The following is a 17,350-nucleotide window of genomic DNA, read 5'->3' as shown; positions in this document are numbered from 1 at the left end:
ATTTGAATTTCAAAAGACTACTTGCAGGAAATCATACAAAGCAAAGATCTAAATCTATTGTAAGTTAGGATATATGTCAGGTCCAGAATATATTCACCTACAGTATATACTATAGCTTCAAGTGGTCTCCTTGAAGAGGGAGACTCCATAAACTAACACAACTGAACTTAAATAAACAATATACCATATACAATAAAGCAATTTATATTTGTAAGCAATTTACTGCTAGTTTTTAAATACTTACAGTGGTAAACCAAGATAAATAATAATGTACAGTACATTAAGAAAAACTGTAGTGTTTAAACCATAATTTAAGTTGAATGATTGCACGCACCGGATGTAGGTACAGTAGTATTTATCTTTTGCTCTGGGAAGAGCCTTTTATACTCAGACTAGGCCTATGGATATTCTTAAATGTGTGTCCGTAGGAGACAGAAGCAGTACATAATACACATAACTCCCAAAATAAATAATGTGTGTCCTTGCAGTACAGTATAATTTAGAAAGCCTAATTACACTCGATCAGAAGGAAAGGACAATAATTGGACTTTTTATTCTCTGTTAGCATTTCTGACATGGTAAATCCCCATAACTGTCCACTTAATTAGTCAAGTAAAATATGAATCCAAACAAAAGTGCTGCTCAAAGACAGAAATGGGAAAAAACGTCTGTAGCTGATTTAGTACCATGACACCACAAGGTACTATCTTTTTGGAAGAACTGGATTTTATTAAGACACATATGCAGCAGAGTAAGTATCAGATGCAATTGGTTGTCAGTTTAATTTATCTCCATGCTGGTTAATAAGTAGTAAATAGAGTACCTGTGGGACTTGTTACTATGGAACTTGGATGATGAAACAGCATTTCCCTGTGTCCCATGGGAGTTGCATTAAGTCGTACAATTCAAGAGCAATATATAAAAAAACAGCACTCGCCAAACAATGTTATAAGGATTTAATCATGTGGCTGAAAGGTAATTTATTTGTTTTGTACACTTTAGATGCTTGGTGGGCAACTGCTTGAGTGGGAACATAGGTTTAATAGCACAGCACATGTTCCACAATATAAAGGGTATTGTCATTAGTTCAAAAGCTTAATTTTACCAGTCTGTGGTTTACCAGATTTATGAAAGCATTTTACAAACACTGCTTAATGGAAATGTGGCTTATTGGAACTTTGGCTTCAAAGATTTATCTGCCTTAAAGTCCCTGTTTAAAGAAGTACAAACAAACGGGGAGGATCTGCAAGTGATTTGTGCAAGTAAAATGTGCATTCATGAGAAATCACACTGTAGCTAAAAAAAGAATCAGAAATCTTGATAAAATGGAGGGTTTTGGGTCATTTGGAGGTTATAATATCCCTTTTCTTCCACATCACTGAAATGATTAATATAATTTATTCATATGGTGTCAGGTAAGACATGTATGAAGTGATAAAGACAATGGGACCAGTGTACTGTATATCTCCATGGCACACAAGAGCTCAGAAGCACCATGTACTGCAAGTAATCAAAGTGAGGAAACCTTGAGATGATCATTTTCAATGTGTTTTCTATAACTACTGCCCTGATTCTGGCATACAGCATGGAGACTATTACTAACACTGTTTGGAACAAGTTACCCAGCCATGTTGCTGAAGCTGAACACCTAAAACATCCTTTTAAAGATCCTTTTAAAGCTTAGTTTTCTTTGCATCAGGTGGCTGCTAGTAACCAAAGGAGCTAGATGGTCCAAATGACCTCCTCATGATGGCTACCTTTACTGTGTTTTATTTAATACTAATACTATTAGGTTAAGATCTTAGATTAACATGATCTTTATCCAGGATTGATGACAGTAAACCCAGAAGAAAACCTCCAGTCCAGGAGAGCCTTGATCTGCTTCATTAAAGCTTTGTTCCTGAAAAACAAGCAGCTCCTTCTATATTGTACATTAATAATCCAGTTTATCAGAAAAGGCTGTCTCTCTATCCAATATACTGTAAAGCTTTTTCAGCTTTATGTGGAGTTCCAGCCAGGGCTGTTACAAAAGAGATGCAATGCAACATTCATTTTTAAAACTATAATTTACTGTGGGAGACATGCAAGTTGTCAGATTCTGAACACAACACTGCTGGAGAATAACCACTTTGACCAAAGAGTTATCAGTAATTGACCCCTGTTTACGTGACATTTTGTGAGGCCACAACTTTTAGAAACATAAAATAAAATTGCTTGAGACCAGAACTTCAGCAAGGGTATATTTAGCCATGCAAAGAGACACCTTAAAAACATTTCCGATGGACGATAGAAGGACCAGCTTCTTCATATTCATCTTTGCTGATCCACATCTGTTGGAAGGTGGAGAGAGAGGCCAAGATGGACCCCCCGATCCAGACAGAGTACTTGCGCTCAGGAGGGGCAATCATCTAAAGAAGAGAAGGCTTCTGTGAGGCATGCCCAATGCTAAGCAATTATTCTCATTCTGCTTTACCATGTGTCTTTACAACACTGCCAAGACCTCACCACTCACCAGACTCCAACCCCTGTAAGACTCTCTCACTCTTGAGTAGTGTAGCCAGTAAAGGTGTTCACTCTGAAAGCTGGCTGAGCCTTCAGAGCCCTGTTCTGTCACTGGCCAAAAGTGACCAGGTTTCTCCCAGAAGCAGCACCAAGTGATTCTGTGTACCAGTCCACCAGGGCCCTCTTCCAGTTGTGAGACAACACTTAGGTTTCTTTAAAGTAGAATACTACCTTTCCTAATTTAAGTCTTATTTTCTATGAACTAGAACATCCATATTTTCTTTTTTTTCCTCCACCATTGTATGGGATATTATCTTTCTGTTTAAACACAAAGGGTTTGATGTGCTCATTGTAGTATGCACATTACACTTGTCTCATTTCCTACAGTATGTAACAATTTGTGATGCTCCATTTCCATCCACTGATTTTTTATGTACACACAGTATAAATAAATCTGTTACATTTTGGCATATTCTGTTTGCTACGTCCTCAGTTAAGATGATTGGCATATTACCGTTAAGTGGGAACACACAGATGGCTCTTTCCTTCAAAAAAGGGAAATTGTTTTTGCTTTCAACATGTCAGTTGCACATTAAAATGCTCAAACCGATGGAGAAAGGCTCATCTTGGGTGGTGTTTTATTGCAGATGGGGCACTAAAATAGACTCTGGGGAAAGAAATCTGGTCACATGTCCAAATCCTCCTGATTTTTTCGTCCAGTCCAATTGGCTGAGCATTTGGCTGCAGTGTGCGGCCTCATAAGAGTTCCTAAAAACATTTTTTTTTGTTCTAGACTTTTGTGCATACATAGAAAAATCTAAACTGCGAACAAATAGGGTACAAAATAAATGAAAGTTCTTTGGGGACTTTTATTAGTTATTATTAAGTATTTTGAATAAGTTCCTTGCACCTAAGTCATGACACCTTCTCCTCTATGTTGCTGGCCTAAACTACGAGAGTTGTTACTGTTACCGATCGAAATGCATGGCATCTTTTAAACCAGCCCTCTTTAAAACAAACAAAAAACTTTACAAGAGTCAGACGGAATCTGGCTCTGCTAAACTGTGCAGCCACAGAGCATATGACAGCTAAACAATGTACACCGAGTACTGTGAGAGGGCCCTCTACAGTAAAACTCTGCCCTCTGCAGAAAACCATTCCTGTCTATTTTTTCTGTCTATGCCTAGTTAAGAATGTATAAAACAATTTATTGGAAGCTATTAATGGATACCAGTGAACCAAAAATAACAACAGCTTAGGAGATAAAAAAATCCGAAACAACTGGAGCAATTTGCTGCTTGCTTGGATGCTGTCCACAGCTTCCTCTTGCAAACATAACCAGCAGCAATGTTTCTATTTAAATCCTCAATACAATCATCTCCTAGCACTTGTGCTGGAGAGTCAAAAGTACATTGTTGTTTAGCTGCACTGTGATTACCCTGGTGAACTATATCTAATCCCTAGATTTTTGAGGGAGGAACATAATACACATTTTTATAAAAGCAGCCTGACAAAGAACAGTTGGATGGGATGAAAAGAATTCTAAATCCCTGTTGCCTCACATAAAGCTTTGCTGCTAGGAGATAAAGGAAAAAGAACAGGAATAGAATTTTATCTTCTTCAGAAATTACCACACATTATGCAGCAAATTACCTGGTTGTCTTCATATGTTATGCAGTTATCCCCAAAAAAGTGATATCTTTATATTTTTCGACCAAACATAATATACACTTTAACTAGGACCTAAGCTGCTTAAAGATGTGTGTCCCTTTGCTGACATACTATAAAGTAAGTTTTTCCTAAATATTTTTCTTGCAAACCAAATCAATCAATTATACTAGGTAACACAGTATACTGTTTATGACTCAGAAAAAAAGTAGAGAATGGTTAGCACATGTGATATCATCCAAGTGGGACAGACCCGAAGCAAGAAGAAAGGATTATTGTTCATACCTTGATTTTCATAGTACTTGGAGCCAAGGCTGTTATCTCTTTCTGCATTCGATCACCGATGCCTGGGTACATTGTAGTTCCACCAGACAGCACATTGTTGGCATAGAGATCCTTTCGAATGTCAATATCACATTTCATGATGCCATTGTATGTGGTCTCATGAATACCTGCAGATTCCATACCTGTTAATGCAATAGATATAAAATTAAAGCTTAACAGCAGTGCAAGACAAGTCCTATACACTATATACTGTACCATTACTACCATTGTTCTGTTGTTAATCTGAAATAAGTACAATTGCCACAAGGTGGCATTCCACAGCTTTCAGTTTTCATTGTAGCGTATTGTGACAAGGGTTATAAAAAGCTCATGTTTGCAGCTATTAGGGTCTAGAAACAATGGGTTATTTACCCAGCTGTAGCACCAGAAGCCACAGAGAATCAAAGGGGATTTTTGGAGAATGACTCTAGTTTATCATAATAAGAGTGAACAATCAACACCCAGAAGAGAATGGAAGCAAGAGAGGGGACAGAGAGAGAGAGAGCAGTGAGGCACGTGAGAGGACCTTGTTCTGATTCATCTTAAAACCAGATTCTAGCTACAGTAAGTACTTAGAGCGGAGCAGTGACACTGTGGCTAAGGATCTGCATCTGTGGCTGGAAGGTTTCCAGTTCAAATCCTGCGGCTGGTAGAGAAATCCTACTCTGCTGGGGTGCTGTAGAAATGGCTGACCCTGTGCTCTGACCCCAGGCCTCTTTCCCTGTCTGTGTGTCTCATGGAGAGCAAGCTGAGTATGCGAAAAGACAAATTCCTAATGCAAGAAATTGTATATGGCCAATAAAGTGATCTTATCTTACTTGAACCTTGTTGCAGACAGCTTTCAGTCCAAAATTCTGAATTTCTTATTTTTGGAATCATCTAATGGATTACAGACATTCACTTCAAGTTAGTGATGCATTTTGCAATGGAGAGATAGCTTTGGGTCACATTGTTTTAGATAGAACACGGGTTTACCTGTCTTGATGGCCAGTTATATAGTGTTCACGTTACTGGGCTAGCAGTCTGGAATTGCAGTGACATCAAAACACAGGTCGCAGAGATGCACTGCTGTTGTTCATTCTGTGCTGTTTTCCTATATTCTTAACCCCCTGTGAGTAGCGGTATTTGTTACAATACAATACTGTTTTAAGTATTGCATTTAGTAAAAAGAAACACTGATTGCACTGACAATACTATAGCCATCTGGCATTTAACATGGATCTCTATTTCATGACAAACTGAGTTTATTCTGGCCGGCTGCAGACCATCCACTTGCTGTCTATTTCTGGGAAATCCCTAACAGGCTGCTAATGATAAATTCTAATCTTAAACTTTTGAAGTCTGAATAATAAGACTCAAAATACTCTCCAAACAAGCACCTTGAGATCTGCCACCTAACTACTCAGGAGTTCCATCAGCAGCTGAGCTTTTTACCATTAACAGAACACTAGAGTAGGTTATACAAGAGCCTTGAAACCGGCATATGGTATTTTACGTTGAACAAAAAAAGATATATATATTGTTTTGCTGTGTTCCACTGAAGTACTGCTGTGAAACAATGCCCTGATATGGTTTAAAAATAATCTTTCAGATGACCACAGAGGCTGTAATCTGATGATGTTTCGGTCGTCGTGTTACTGTTTTCAGGGATCTCGTTAATGGTGGTAGTTTCACAGCTGTAGGTGCTGTGTGCTAGTGGACTTACCAATGAAGGACGGCTGGAAGAGAGTCTCAGGGCAGCGAAACCTCTCATTTCCAATAGTGATGACCTGGCCGTCGGGCAGCTCGTAGCTCTTCTCCAGGGAGGAGGAGGAGGCTGCAGTTGCCATTTCGTTCTCAAAGTCCAGGGCCACGTAGCAGAGCTTCTCCTTAATGTCACGGACAATCTCACGCTCCGCTGAAGAACAGCAGAGAACAGAGCTCGGCACAGGGGAAAAAGGGTTTCTCTTAGAATTCACGCAGGGACAGTGAATTCAAAAGAACCCAAAAAAATGCCTATCTTATCACTCTGATAGAAATGTTATATGTGTGTGTACAGCACAGTACAAAATGTATCTTATGAACAATAAATGACCGTATACCTGCTAAATTCCTATTTTATTTAATAAAATTTGCAGTTTTTTTGCTCTTACTGTAGGTTTCAAATCAATGGTTTTCTTTCACCAACAGGGTGTGCCCTTTCATAACATTGCCCAACACTCTACTCCCATTCCAGAGAGATAAGTAATTTTAACGGTGCGGATGTCTGGGCCAGGTTATTATTTAATTGCAAGTCGCTTTGGATAAGAGCAGTCCATCGCAGGTCACACACAGACACATACAGTACAAGCGCCCAGTCACACCAGGGTCAATTTTCCCTGAAGCCAATTAACATACCAGTATGTCTTTGGACTGTGGGAGGAAACTGGAGCACCCAGAGGAAACCTATGCAGACATGGGGAGAACGTGCAAACTCCACATAGATAGTTTCCCAGCTCTAGAATTGAACCCTGAGCCCCCACACTGTGAGGTAGCAATACTAACTACAGTAGAGTAAAATTGTGTTCACAGAGGGACTCCATTCATGTGCTTCATAGGTTCTGATTTGACATTGCGGGAGCCTTATTTCACTTTGATCTGAAAACATCTGGCACTGCGCTGAAATGCAAGGGACATGCTTTTAAAGATACCATTTCCATCTCACTGAAAATAACTGCAGAGCCTCCCACCCACAGGCACAAAGGCCATCATTTCCAGGGATAGCATACAACATCATTCAGTCACAAGACTCTTCCCAACAAAAGCTGCCAAATCTTATCCGGTCATGAGATTAGTACATTCTTACTTTGGGGTGTGTTGGGTATGTCAGAAATAAAGTAGCAATGCTCTCTTTCTTTGTTTTTTATATATTCTTCTTTTTTAAAAACAACTTAGCTTTAATTTGGTACCGTATGATACTGGAAACTTTATTCAGCATTGCGTCAATGTTTTCAAATCCCAGATTATTAGAAAAAGCTTACCTGTGGTGACAAAAGAATAGCCTCTCTCTGTGAGAATTTTCATGAGATAGTCGGTCAAGTCCCTGCCAGCAAGATCCAATCTCATGATAGCATGAGGAAGGGCATAGCCTTCATAAATGGGCACATTGTGGGTCACTCCATCTCCAGAGTCCAACACAATACCTGGAATGATTTAGTTACATGCTTTTACTTTCCATCATTTCTGACGGACAGGTATAGAGAGAAGATATAATTAGTTTGACACAAGTGTACAGCATGGGACAAATGCATTAATTTGCACATAGGGCAAAGGAGAACATGTTCCAGTGCACGAAGACTGTGCACACTAGACAGTGATACATCAGCATTTATACACTTGTAATGCCCTGTACAGCCACTGATGGTCATTGTTGGTGTTAATGCCTGCAAGTGTAAACTATTATTGTCCATAGGAATCTATTCCCTACTTATATCCATACAGTACTAAATGCCTTACTCCATGGTGTAGTTTCCATGATAATTCATTAGTTCTTAACCTTGGTTCCAGTGGTCTGCTATATCATCTGGTTTCTGATCCAGCCAAATTATTAATTACAGGAAAATTGATTTAAATTTTGTATTATATGTATGTTTTTTAAACTTGCTCTTAGCTCTTAAAATCTGAATGTAAATTTGTAATTGATATGAACCCTGTGCTCATTAGAGGGTTTTGGGAATCTAACCCATTAGATTTGAACAATGAACAATTTGAAATAAGGACAGGGTGCAGAAAAAAACCAAACAACCAAGCTGATAAATTACATCCATCAATTAGCACCAATGATTAATGACCCAATTGAAAATGAAAAACAACAGATACAGTAGTCTCTCAGGAACAGAGCTGAGAACCCCTTGGATAATTATCTAACTACCCCAAACCACAAAAACTGTAGATGCTTTTGTTTCTGGAGACTTTGATTATACTAATACAAGTGCTGTTAGCCAAATATCTGTGCATTAGCTGGGCTGGTCCCAGATGGAGACAGCATCCGAAAAAAATCTGATTCAGGGTGGATTAAGAATAATTGTTTAATTAATCGAAAAGCCAAATGAACACGTCTCTGAGGTGTGAATCAGATGTCTGGAGATCTGAGGTAAAAGAACATAACGTTCTTCAGACATGGTTTGTTCACACTTTGAAAGCTAATACAGTAAAGCCAAAATTCAAGGCTTTCCCAGGTTCTTCATTTACTCGCTGTGTCTTAGATATCCTGACTGAACTTACCAGTGGTACGACCGGAGGCATACAGAGAAAGCACAGCCTGGATTGCTACATACATTGCTGGAACATTGAAGGTCTCAAACATAATCTGTAAAGACCATTAAAGGACAGGATTCAATACACAAATGGTAAAAAGGATGTTATAGGAAGCATATGACAAACTTTTTTAAGATAAAAGGAAGAATCAGCTTTTTTATAATAATGCAAAAAGGCAAGCTCATAGAAACAGGATACAAAACACTGGAATCTCACTGATGAAATCTCTCCCACAGATGTTATATGAAGTTTGTGAACAGATGATGTAAAATCTAAAACAACCTGTGTCATTTTCTCTCTGTTGGCTTTTGGGTTTAGAGGGGCTTCAGTCAGCAGTACTGGATGTTCTTCTGGGGCCACGCGGAGCTCATTGTAGAAGGAATGGTGCCAGATCTGTGGATAAAAAGAACAAAAACAATTGTGTGAGAGGATTGTGTTTTTGGTTTGGAGCTTTGAAACTTCCCACATTGCTAGGCAGCAGGTCACATTAAGAGTGTTTGGAATTTCAAGTACCATTTTAAAACAGCCCTGAGCTCTCCACTGACAGCTCTTGGAGGGGCCGGAGAGGAGGGTGAATATTAATGTCCTTTCGTGTTATGATTATCAATCAGAAATGATAAAGTATGCAGAGTGTAAGTATGGAGAATTCAGTTGAAAAGGTTGTTATGCCTTTTATTTGGATTTCTTAAAAATCTGATAACATACTGTAACTCACTTAGTGCTTTAGATTAGGGAGTCCACTCCAAAATGCTGCTAATGTAGGCAGTGTCAGTATTTACTGTACCTTCTCCATGTCGTCCCAGTTGGTGATAATGCCATGCTCGATGGGGTATTTCAGAGTGAGAATACCTCTTTTACTCTGGGCTTCGTCTCCTACGTAACTGTCTTTCTGTCCCATCCCAACCATGACACCCTATGTGATTATGAAAAAACAAGACACTGTGTCAGATCCCTGTTGATTTTCATTCTTTGGAGTTTGGAAATATGAAATATGAATTACAAAATGACAAAAACACTGGGTTATTTCTCCAAACAATAAAAGGAGCAAACAGGAGCAGATTATAGTATATAACCTCATTCTCACATCTTCATTTACTCTCCTCAAGTCATTTTGCAGTACAATACTTCTCGGCTGCACTTTGCACTTAATTACCTTCATTTTGCTTAAAATAGTTTTATTTTCTATCGATAAATACCATACTGTATCTGTAAATCTCAGAATCAATCCAAATGATAAAAAAGATCAGCTAGTCACTCTCACAGAGAGGAGCTACTGATATTGCCAAACCACAACCAAGGAATTAAGGAGGTCCTATAGCAAAAGTCGCACTCTCTATCAAGCAGAGAATAAAGACATTAAATGAGTTGCACAATGCTTTGGACTGGTATGCAGTCATTAACAGTGGAAAGCTGTTTTTCCACAATTATGATCGTATGATAACGTTAAAGACAGATTAACGATCACTATTAAAGAATCAGAAATCAAAATATTACTTTCAAATATGTCATCATTTATGTCATTCAGGAACCTCTGCATAAGGACTTGCACTATGATCTAGTTAAACATCAAGCCCTCTGACTCCTGCAGGAACAGAGTATTTGTAAACCAAAGGCCACCCTCTTTCAATCACATCGGCTGTTGTCTGGGGGCCAAAAAACAGTCCATGATTTAACCTGCAGAGCATGTCACTAAAAAAACATCGTTGATCTGAAGACTGATATGGAGACAAATTTGCATATCTATCAACTATCTACTATGGAGCTCCAGAAGACTTAAAAAGCATCTACAGAGATGTGTAACACATTAGCAGTGCTATTTAAAGCTTCCTGAAAATGTGTCTGGAAAACACATTCAGTCAGAAAACACAGTCAGAACAGGACTAAAACCAGACACGGAAACCAGACTGAGCTCGCTGCTGGACCTGGTGGCGGGGACGACCCACGATGGAGGGAAAGACAGCCCTGGGAGCATCATCTCCAGCAAAGCCAGCTTTACAGAGTCCTGAGCCATTGTCGCACACCAGAGCAGTGGTCTCTTCCTCGTCACACATTTCTTTATGCCCTTGCCGACCTGTCAGATCACAGCCAAAGGTGAAAAAGGTTTTTATTCTAAAAACACAAGGGCAGAGAAGAAAAAGACAGTGTGCGATACAGTTGTTTTACAACTATGTTCTCAGAGAAACAGAGATACACTCCTCAGAGCTACTTTAAATGCCATAGAAGACCAATTTGGAATCAGTATCACCTATGAAATCTTGCACATTACTTACATTTGCACAAACGTGATTTTTTCTCATATTAAATTTTCAGTTACTGTCTATCTGTCCATCTGCAGGCATTTACAAAATGTAATACACAAGCTGAGAAATATGGTGGCTAGTGCATAGTGCAAGAGGTTCTAAACTAGCTCTAAACTATAATATATAACATTCAAAGATAAGCTTGTTACAGTAATGTTTAGTTTCACTAAAAGTTACTAGCACAATGGCTTTTGCCGTCACTGGCATAATCTTCATTTGTGCACAACTTGAATTGGAATATTCAATTACATAACCAGCTGGTGTCATGACTTTCAAACTAGAAATACCAAGGAAAAAAAAAAGAGATTAATAGTAGTATAAAGTGGCTGAATGGTTGAACTCACCCAGAAAAGCTGGAGAAGACGGCAGAAGTCGGCTAGCACTCCCTTTGATAAAGTAAGTGTGCTTTCACCTGGCCTCCACTTTTATAGAAGCCGTTTTGGGAAGGAGGCCATTGAATGCCATTAAAACATCAGCCCATTTTAGGAAGCATTTCCTTGCTAACAAGTCACAAAAGTGAATGACAGGCCGCCTCCGATAAATTAGGACAGGATTTCTCATCAAGCTGGAATCTTTCCCACTGAACAGGTTGCCTACAAGCTTTTAGGGTTTTAATATTAGAAGGTAATTTATTACATCAGGTGCCCCTAGCCTATGGACGGAAAATTGGTTCACTTGCGGTCTAACTGAAAGGCATTTCAGTATCTTTCAGCACAGCAAGCTATAAATAACTCCGAATGCATCACTCATTGAGCAAGCATGGTCATTCTGCAGCTGGAGTATTGTGGAAGTGGGTTGGCCATTGTGATGTTAAGTCACTCATAGCCATTCCAAAAGAACCATAAATGTGATGGCAGTTTCTCCTCAGTGATTGCTTATAAATGTAAAAAGACCAATACTAAGTATAAGAGTAGGCTAGATTAATTGGTTGAATGGGTGTTGCAAAAAAAAAACATCTCTCATCTGGATGAGTTAAGAGACCAGAGTATACAAGGACAACCTACAAAAAACACTTGGGTTCAATATTGAATCATGGAAAAACTTCAATGACTCTTTTCCATTTCAACATTACAAAAAACATTCGGAACTTTTTGTGAATACATATACAGTACATGAAATGGTAAAAAAAAACCATTACAAAAACTGTGTAATGTTTACTCAATAATCATGACATTTGTAAATCTGTATCTTGGACCCTTTTAATCAGAGAAGCAGATTTAACTGCATGAAGACAATTCTGAATCTTGTCTTCATAAAGGACCTTTACTATCCTATGAAAGTAGATATAAAAAATAGTGTACAAAAAAACCTTGAAATTTGACATCAGCTCACTTCAGCAATTTTAAGTTACGAAACTCATAACTTGAGATATAGTTAGCAGTCACAAAACCAAAATAGTATCTTCTCCTCATATGAAGAAGGCTGTCAGAATTTACAATAAGGACTAGTCAAGTGGTGGTATACAAGCAGACTGAGAACATTTCAGCAAAAATGTCTGTAGAGATGAATCACGTTTCTCAAGGTTTAGCAGAAGAGACCGATTAAGAACGAGACAGGTACCCCTATATCAAGAAACTGCTACACTTCATGAGATCATCAAATTTAGTTTATAAACACAAGAAAAAAACATTTTTTAAATTCCTTTATTAAAATTAACAGAATGCAACAGCATCTCCAAAAATCGCACTGTATTGCACACTTCAGCCGTCTTGATTAGATCAAAAGGCTATAGGACATTCTTTCAAAGTGAATAGTGTACGCGAACAGATACATTTTTTAAAAATAGATCCTGTATAGAAAATATGTAATCTTTGATGCACTCAGTAGTTTGGTTAGCTTCAATATTCTTCTCAATCAAACCATATATACACATCATTATACGGAACACAGAAGCTGAAGCAAATCTGCTGTATTGTACAGCATACATTTATGTACTCAAAGGTGATTTCTATGTAACCAATTTGAATATGATAAATACCGCATAACATAAAGAGAAAATTGCAATACGAGGGGAAAGAACCTGATATACAGTACATACACCCTTAAATAACAAACTCTGAGAGGAAAACCCTGCTGAATTGTTTCTATCAAATAACTATATAGCAGTTAATTCAGTGCATAGCTTAATCAGCAGCTAAGACATCATGGCACAATTTCCAAGCAACACCCTTAGTGTTTTTGAATACAGCAGAAGTAAATATTTAAGTTTTCAGACTCAGCTGTATGGGAGGAGTGCAAAGTGGTTACTTCTGGAGTGGTTGATACATTGAAATGAAAAACAGATGCTTAAGTGGAAATGGAGATTCAGGAGTTTTCATAAAAGAATAATTTTTAGGCAGCTTTCATAAACAGCTTTAAATTAGCTGAGAAGAAAACCTTACTCTACCAAGTAAATCTTGACACCGCGACTTAAATTTGTTCCAACACTATGACATACTATACTGACTACTTTTGCTATCAATACAAATTGACAGCTTTATTACTGAATGTGTTACATCCCTGCCTCACAACATCACTTCACCCCTCCCACAAAGCTCAGACCAAAGAATCAAACACTGGGTTCCAGCAGCACAAGTGTATTTGGTGAGAAATGTTAGTGTTTACAGTAGTCCAGTCAGGCACATGAAGACCACAACGTGTAATGCCAGCAGGTATGTGAGGAAAACGTAGCGCGATTTTGCTCTGGTCGTCAGCAGCTTAGAGCAGTACAGACTGCGGCCCCTCAACCATCTCTTAACAGAGAGAGCTCCACCTTTCATCTGGAGGAGAAAGTTCAGACAAAGTCATTGTTGAGGAAGAAACATGTTTCCGACTTCACACTTGACAATATTGCAAATATTGTAAATAAAGCCATCCTTCTTTGCTAAGTAGCCTTCTCTCTTTTAACTCCTTGTGTCCACAAGTAAACCTTTGCACCAGAATTATTTACTTCAGATAAGCAGGATGCTGCATGTATCAGAAGATCAATTAATACTTTTTGTTGCTAGATAGCACTTAGGAAAGATGCAGGCTGCAATTTACCCACCTTGCGTACTACCACATGTTCAGCAGGGTCTATAATAAGTGCCCTGTGCTCTTCATCTGATTCAAGTTGAATGCTGTATTCCCTTGGAGTGGATCTAGAAATGCTTGCATCAATACTAAAACGAAATGGAAATAAGAATAAATTAGAACTTAGTCTTTAACCCTGCTCAACACTGAACACTTACCAATCAGTATTTATTCTACCATTTTATTTCAAGTACCAGGTCAGGTGTTCCTTCAGTTGTTAAATATGAGTTAGCAAATGCTTTCTTTGGCCTGCAAAACAAGATGGGCTTTTCATCTGTTACACATCCATAAGCTGTGTGCAGTCTGAAAAAAAACCCCATAAGCTAAACAGAAGGAAACTGGCCGGCTAATAGACAGCAGTCAACCTTTTATCACTTTCCGCCACCAGTCCTAAAGCCTCTTCAGCTGCCTCGCGCCTGGCCCGCTCTTCAGACAGCTCCTCTGCCAGGTGGGACAGGTCCTGCTGTGTAGAATCCAACGCCTGCTCTGTTTCTATGAGCCTAGTGGAAAAGAAAAACAGAGAACAAGAGAACATCATCACGATCTTTTGATGTATGGAGATTGAATGAAGTTTCACCAAACAAGTAAAATGAACTACTTTATAAAAAACCTTTTTTCCCCCAATTTGTGTTTAAAAAACAAAACCACATGCATGCACAAACAGTGATTTCGGAATAACAGCTAAAAGTCATGATCCGTAGAGTGACCCTATATACCAGGAAAGTTAAAGAAGCTTCTGTCTGTGACCAGTTACATTAAATAAATTTTACAATATTCTATATTTTTATTGTACAATGAAAGTGGAAGTTTCACCTCCTTCTCAGCTCACTACCATCCAGGCTTTCAATGTCTACCATGGTCTTTTCCTGCGGTGCGCCTGGAGGCACCTCGACAGCAGCTGCACCCTGGAAAGGAGAAGAGGTCAGCAGAGTCAACAGGGACTTCCAAGGTGGGAACTCTGAGAATTTATCAAACCTGACATTGCACCATTTAGAGGGTAACACCCCCAGTGCTTTACAGAAGAAAAGTGCCATGGGAGACACTGATCACCTCAGTCACTGCTGGAAGCCCACTGGTGCCTAACAAATCACATACATTACTGTTTCACCACAAACTGAAAAGACCCTGGCAGATTTAGGTCCACCCCACACTAGCAACTGTGCAGCAGTGGTTGGGGTCAGCTAGCAACAAGAACCTAGGTTTCAACGGGCGGTGTCTGAGACACAAGACCCAAACCCTTTTCTGAAGGAGTACGGCATATGGACAAAACCCTTAAGCTAGCAAAGCTTGTTTAAGATGTTTTAAAACTATGATATATGAACCTTCACTTAGATGTAAATCATGCTTTTACTCACTTGCACGGGGCTCTGGTAGGGCAGTACAGCTGGTGTTTGTGTCTGGCTCTCCAGCCAATAACAGCGATTCTGAACTTCGCTGAGATTCATCTGCGTCTCGCGCAGAGTTTGAGAAACGGCTTTTAGCTGCATCGACAAGCCCATTTTCTCTTCGATAGTTTGCATCATCTGAAATTACCGTTGCACGGAAATATCTTTAAAACATGAGCATATAAATCTTCTGATGTATATTACCAAGGATTTTCTTGAACATCACATCTTCTATTTTCAAGTCACTAATTTCACCTTGAACAGCCAATTTGATTAGGGCCGTTACCAATGCACCGGCAGTAATAATAAATTTAACTACTAATTAATAACATTAGATGCTGAAATACATCTTGGAAATGCCACAGCGAAGGTGAAGGTTAGAAGTTTAATGAAAGGTCTGAGTTGGTGAAATTTTTCAGCAGCTTTGAGAACAAAGGAAATCTTATAAAAGTCAGAGAAAACAAAAACTCATTCTAGTCTTGCCTTGGCGTTCAGCTGCTGAAAGCGGAGGTCTTTCTGGTGAATCTCCTGTAGGCAACGCTGCAAGTCACTCTGAAGCTGGCCACGTTCTTTCAGCAGCTGTGTAACTTGATCTGCAGAAGCCTCTTTTGCTGCCAGGGTAACACTTTCCATCTGCAAAACATCACCATATACACGAGAAACAAACCAAAACACTGTCACTGCTATCTCAATTTATCAATCTTAAGTAATTGTCAATGCAGCGAACAAAAACTGAAAAAAAAACTGAAAAACATGAATCTATTATTTTTTTACCTTAACTGGATAAAGTGAAGGGGCATTTTTGGATTCTTTTACAGGTGCTTCAGGCCCGTGTTTCTGCAGTTCAGAGATCTGTCTATCTTTTTCAGCCACCACCATCAAATGCTGCTGTCTCAAAGCTCGAGATTCAGAGAGCAGCAGGTTCTTCTCGGATCTAAATATAAAAAAAACACAGCTCAAACTTTGGCAAAAAGCAAGCAATTACGAGGATTCTGTCAAACGTCCTAGAAATAATAGTGTACACAGTCACGGGCAACACCTCTGCATAAACTGCCAGTACTAAATGCCAAACATACCAACACTTTAAATCACCAATACTAAACTTAGCAACAGTGAGTAATCATGGGCTGGTCTAAAACCTTTCCTTTTTTTAAATAACAGGAGATAACCTTGAAAGTAACGACTCATATACTACCAACTGCATCATCATTTTCATTAGTATATTAAAAAACCTACAACACTCTTGGCAGCATAACTAAACTTCCAAAATGAGGCTTTGTCAACTGTCCACAACTCCACCCGTACAGTGTAACCACAAAGACTTCTATGGTATTTGTATGGGCACAAGACCATGCACGAGTACTTCAGGCCATATATCTGCAAATCAGGTATCAAATTACATCTGCCTTGATCACTAAAAGACTTACTGTAATTTATTCATACTACCAACTGAATTTCCCAGTTGTTATTCCAATACAATTAGAATGTCAAGAATGTAGCTTATTTATAGTAAATTACTTTTGTGCAAATAGTTCATATGAAGTGTCACTGGGATTATGATTAAGTCACAGTTTGTTCGTCTCAATGTGACTCTGACAACAAATGGACATACCAGTAACATGGCATGCAGTCCTTATAAGACATACTCTGTTCCAATATCTGCCTGCATATACAGTGGTGAGAGTTAATTACAGACACGCTCCCGGCTGTACAATAAGCTGCCGTTTAATAGGATAAGTGATCAGGAGAGGAATCCCCCCATCCAGTTGATTCTTTTGAGATAATCTATTTAATGTACTACAGTCTGTTTTGTTTAATAAAATTCCAAATGGTCTAAATGAAATA

At 38.8% G+C, this 17,350-nt stretch overlaps 2 protein-coding genes across 6 annotated transcripts in view; both read right to left on the bottom strand.

Moving 5' to 3' along the window:
- Window positions 1-941: 941 nt before the first annotated feature.
- On the bottom strand, window positions 942-11,571 carry acte1 (actin, epsilon 1). The gene is made up of 9 exons (XM_088611980.1): window positions 11,414-11,571; window positions 10,692-10,840; window positions 9,554-9,682; window positions 9,052-9,162; window positions 8,737-8,821; window positions 7,494-7,655; window positions 6,200-6,391; window positions 4,456-4,637; window positions 942-2,408 (listed from the first exon to the last, which is right to left on the bottom strand). The coding sequence occupies exons 2-9, from the start codon at window positions 10,818-10,820 to the stop codon at window positions 2,265-2,267; spliced, it is 1,134 nt and encodes a 377-aa protein (XP_088468106.1). The 5' UTR covers window positions 10,821-10,840; window positions 11,414-11,571; the 3' UTR covers window positions 942-2,264.
- Window positions 11,572-12,742: 1,171 nt separating this feature from the next.
- The window catches only part of LOC148645663 (uncharacterized), a 31,127-nt gene continuing 26,519 nt past the window's right edge, over window positions 12,743-17,350 (bottom strand). For all 5 annotated transcript variants that reach the window (XM_088611989.1, XM_088611992.1, XM_088611990.1 and 2 more), the window contains 7 exons: window positions 16,280-16,439; window positions 15,989-16,138; window positions 15,476-15,643; window positions 14,934-15,025; window positions 14,486-14,620; window positions 14,095-14,209; window positions 12,743-13,828 (listed from right to left, as the gene is read on the bottom strand). In XM_088611989.1, the coding sequence (XP_088468115.1) occupies window positions 13,670-13,828; window positions 14,095-14,209; window positions 14,486-14,620; window positions 14,934-15,025; window positions 15,476-15,643; window positions 15,989-16,138; window positions 16,280-16,439 (979 nt within the window). In that variant the 3' untranslated portion in view covers window positions 12,743-13,669. The remainder of the gene's footprint in view (window positions 13,829-14,094; window positions 14,210-14,485; window positions 14,621-14,933; window positions 15,026-15,475; window positions 15,644-15,988; window positions 16,139-16,279; window positions 16,440-17,350) is intronic.

This window comes from Lepisosteus platostomus, chromosome 18 (genome assembly GCF_059453375.1).
Source record: "Lepisosteus platostomus isolate fLepPlt1 chromosome 18, fLepPlt1.hap1, whole genome shotgun sequence".
Lineage (NCBI taxonomy): Eukaryota > Metazoa > Chordata > Actinopteri > Semionotiformes > Lepisosteidae > Lepisosteus > Lepisosteus platostomus.
The sequence above is the reverse complement of the archived record's forward strand: the minus strand, read 5'-3'. Positions and strand labels throughout refer to the sequence as shown.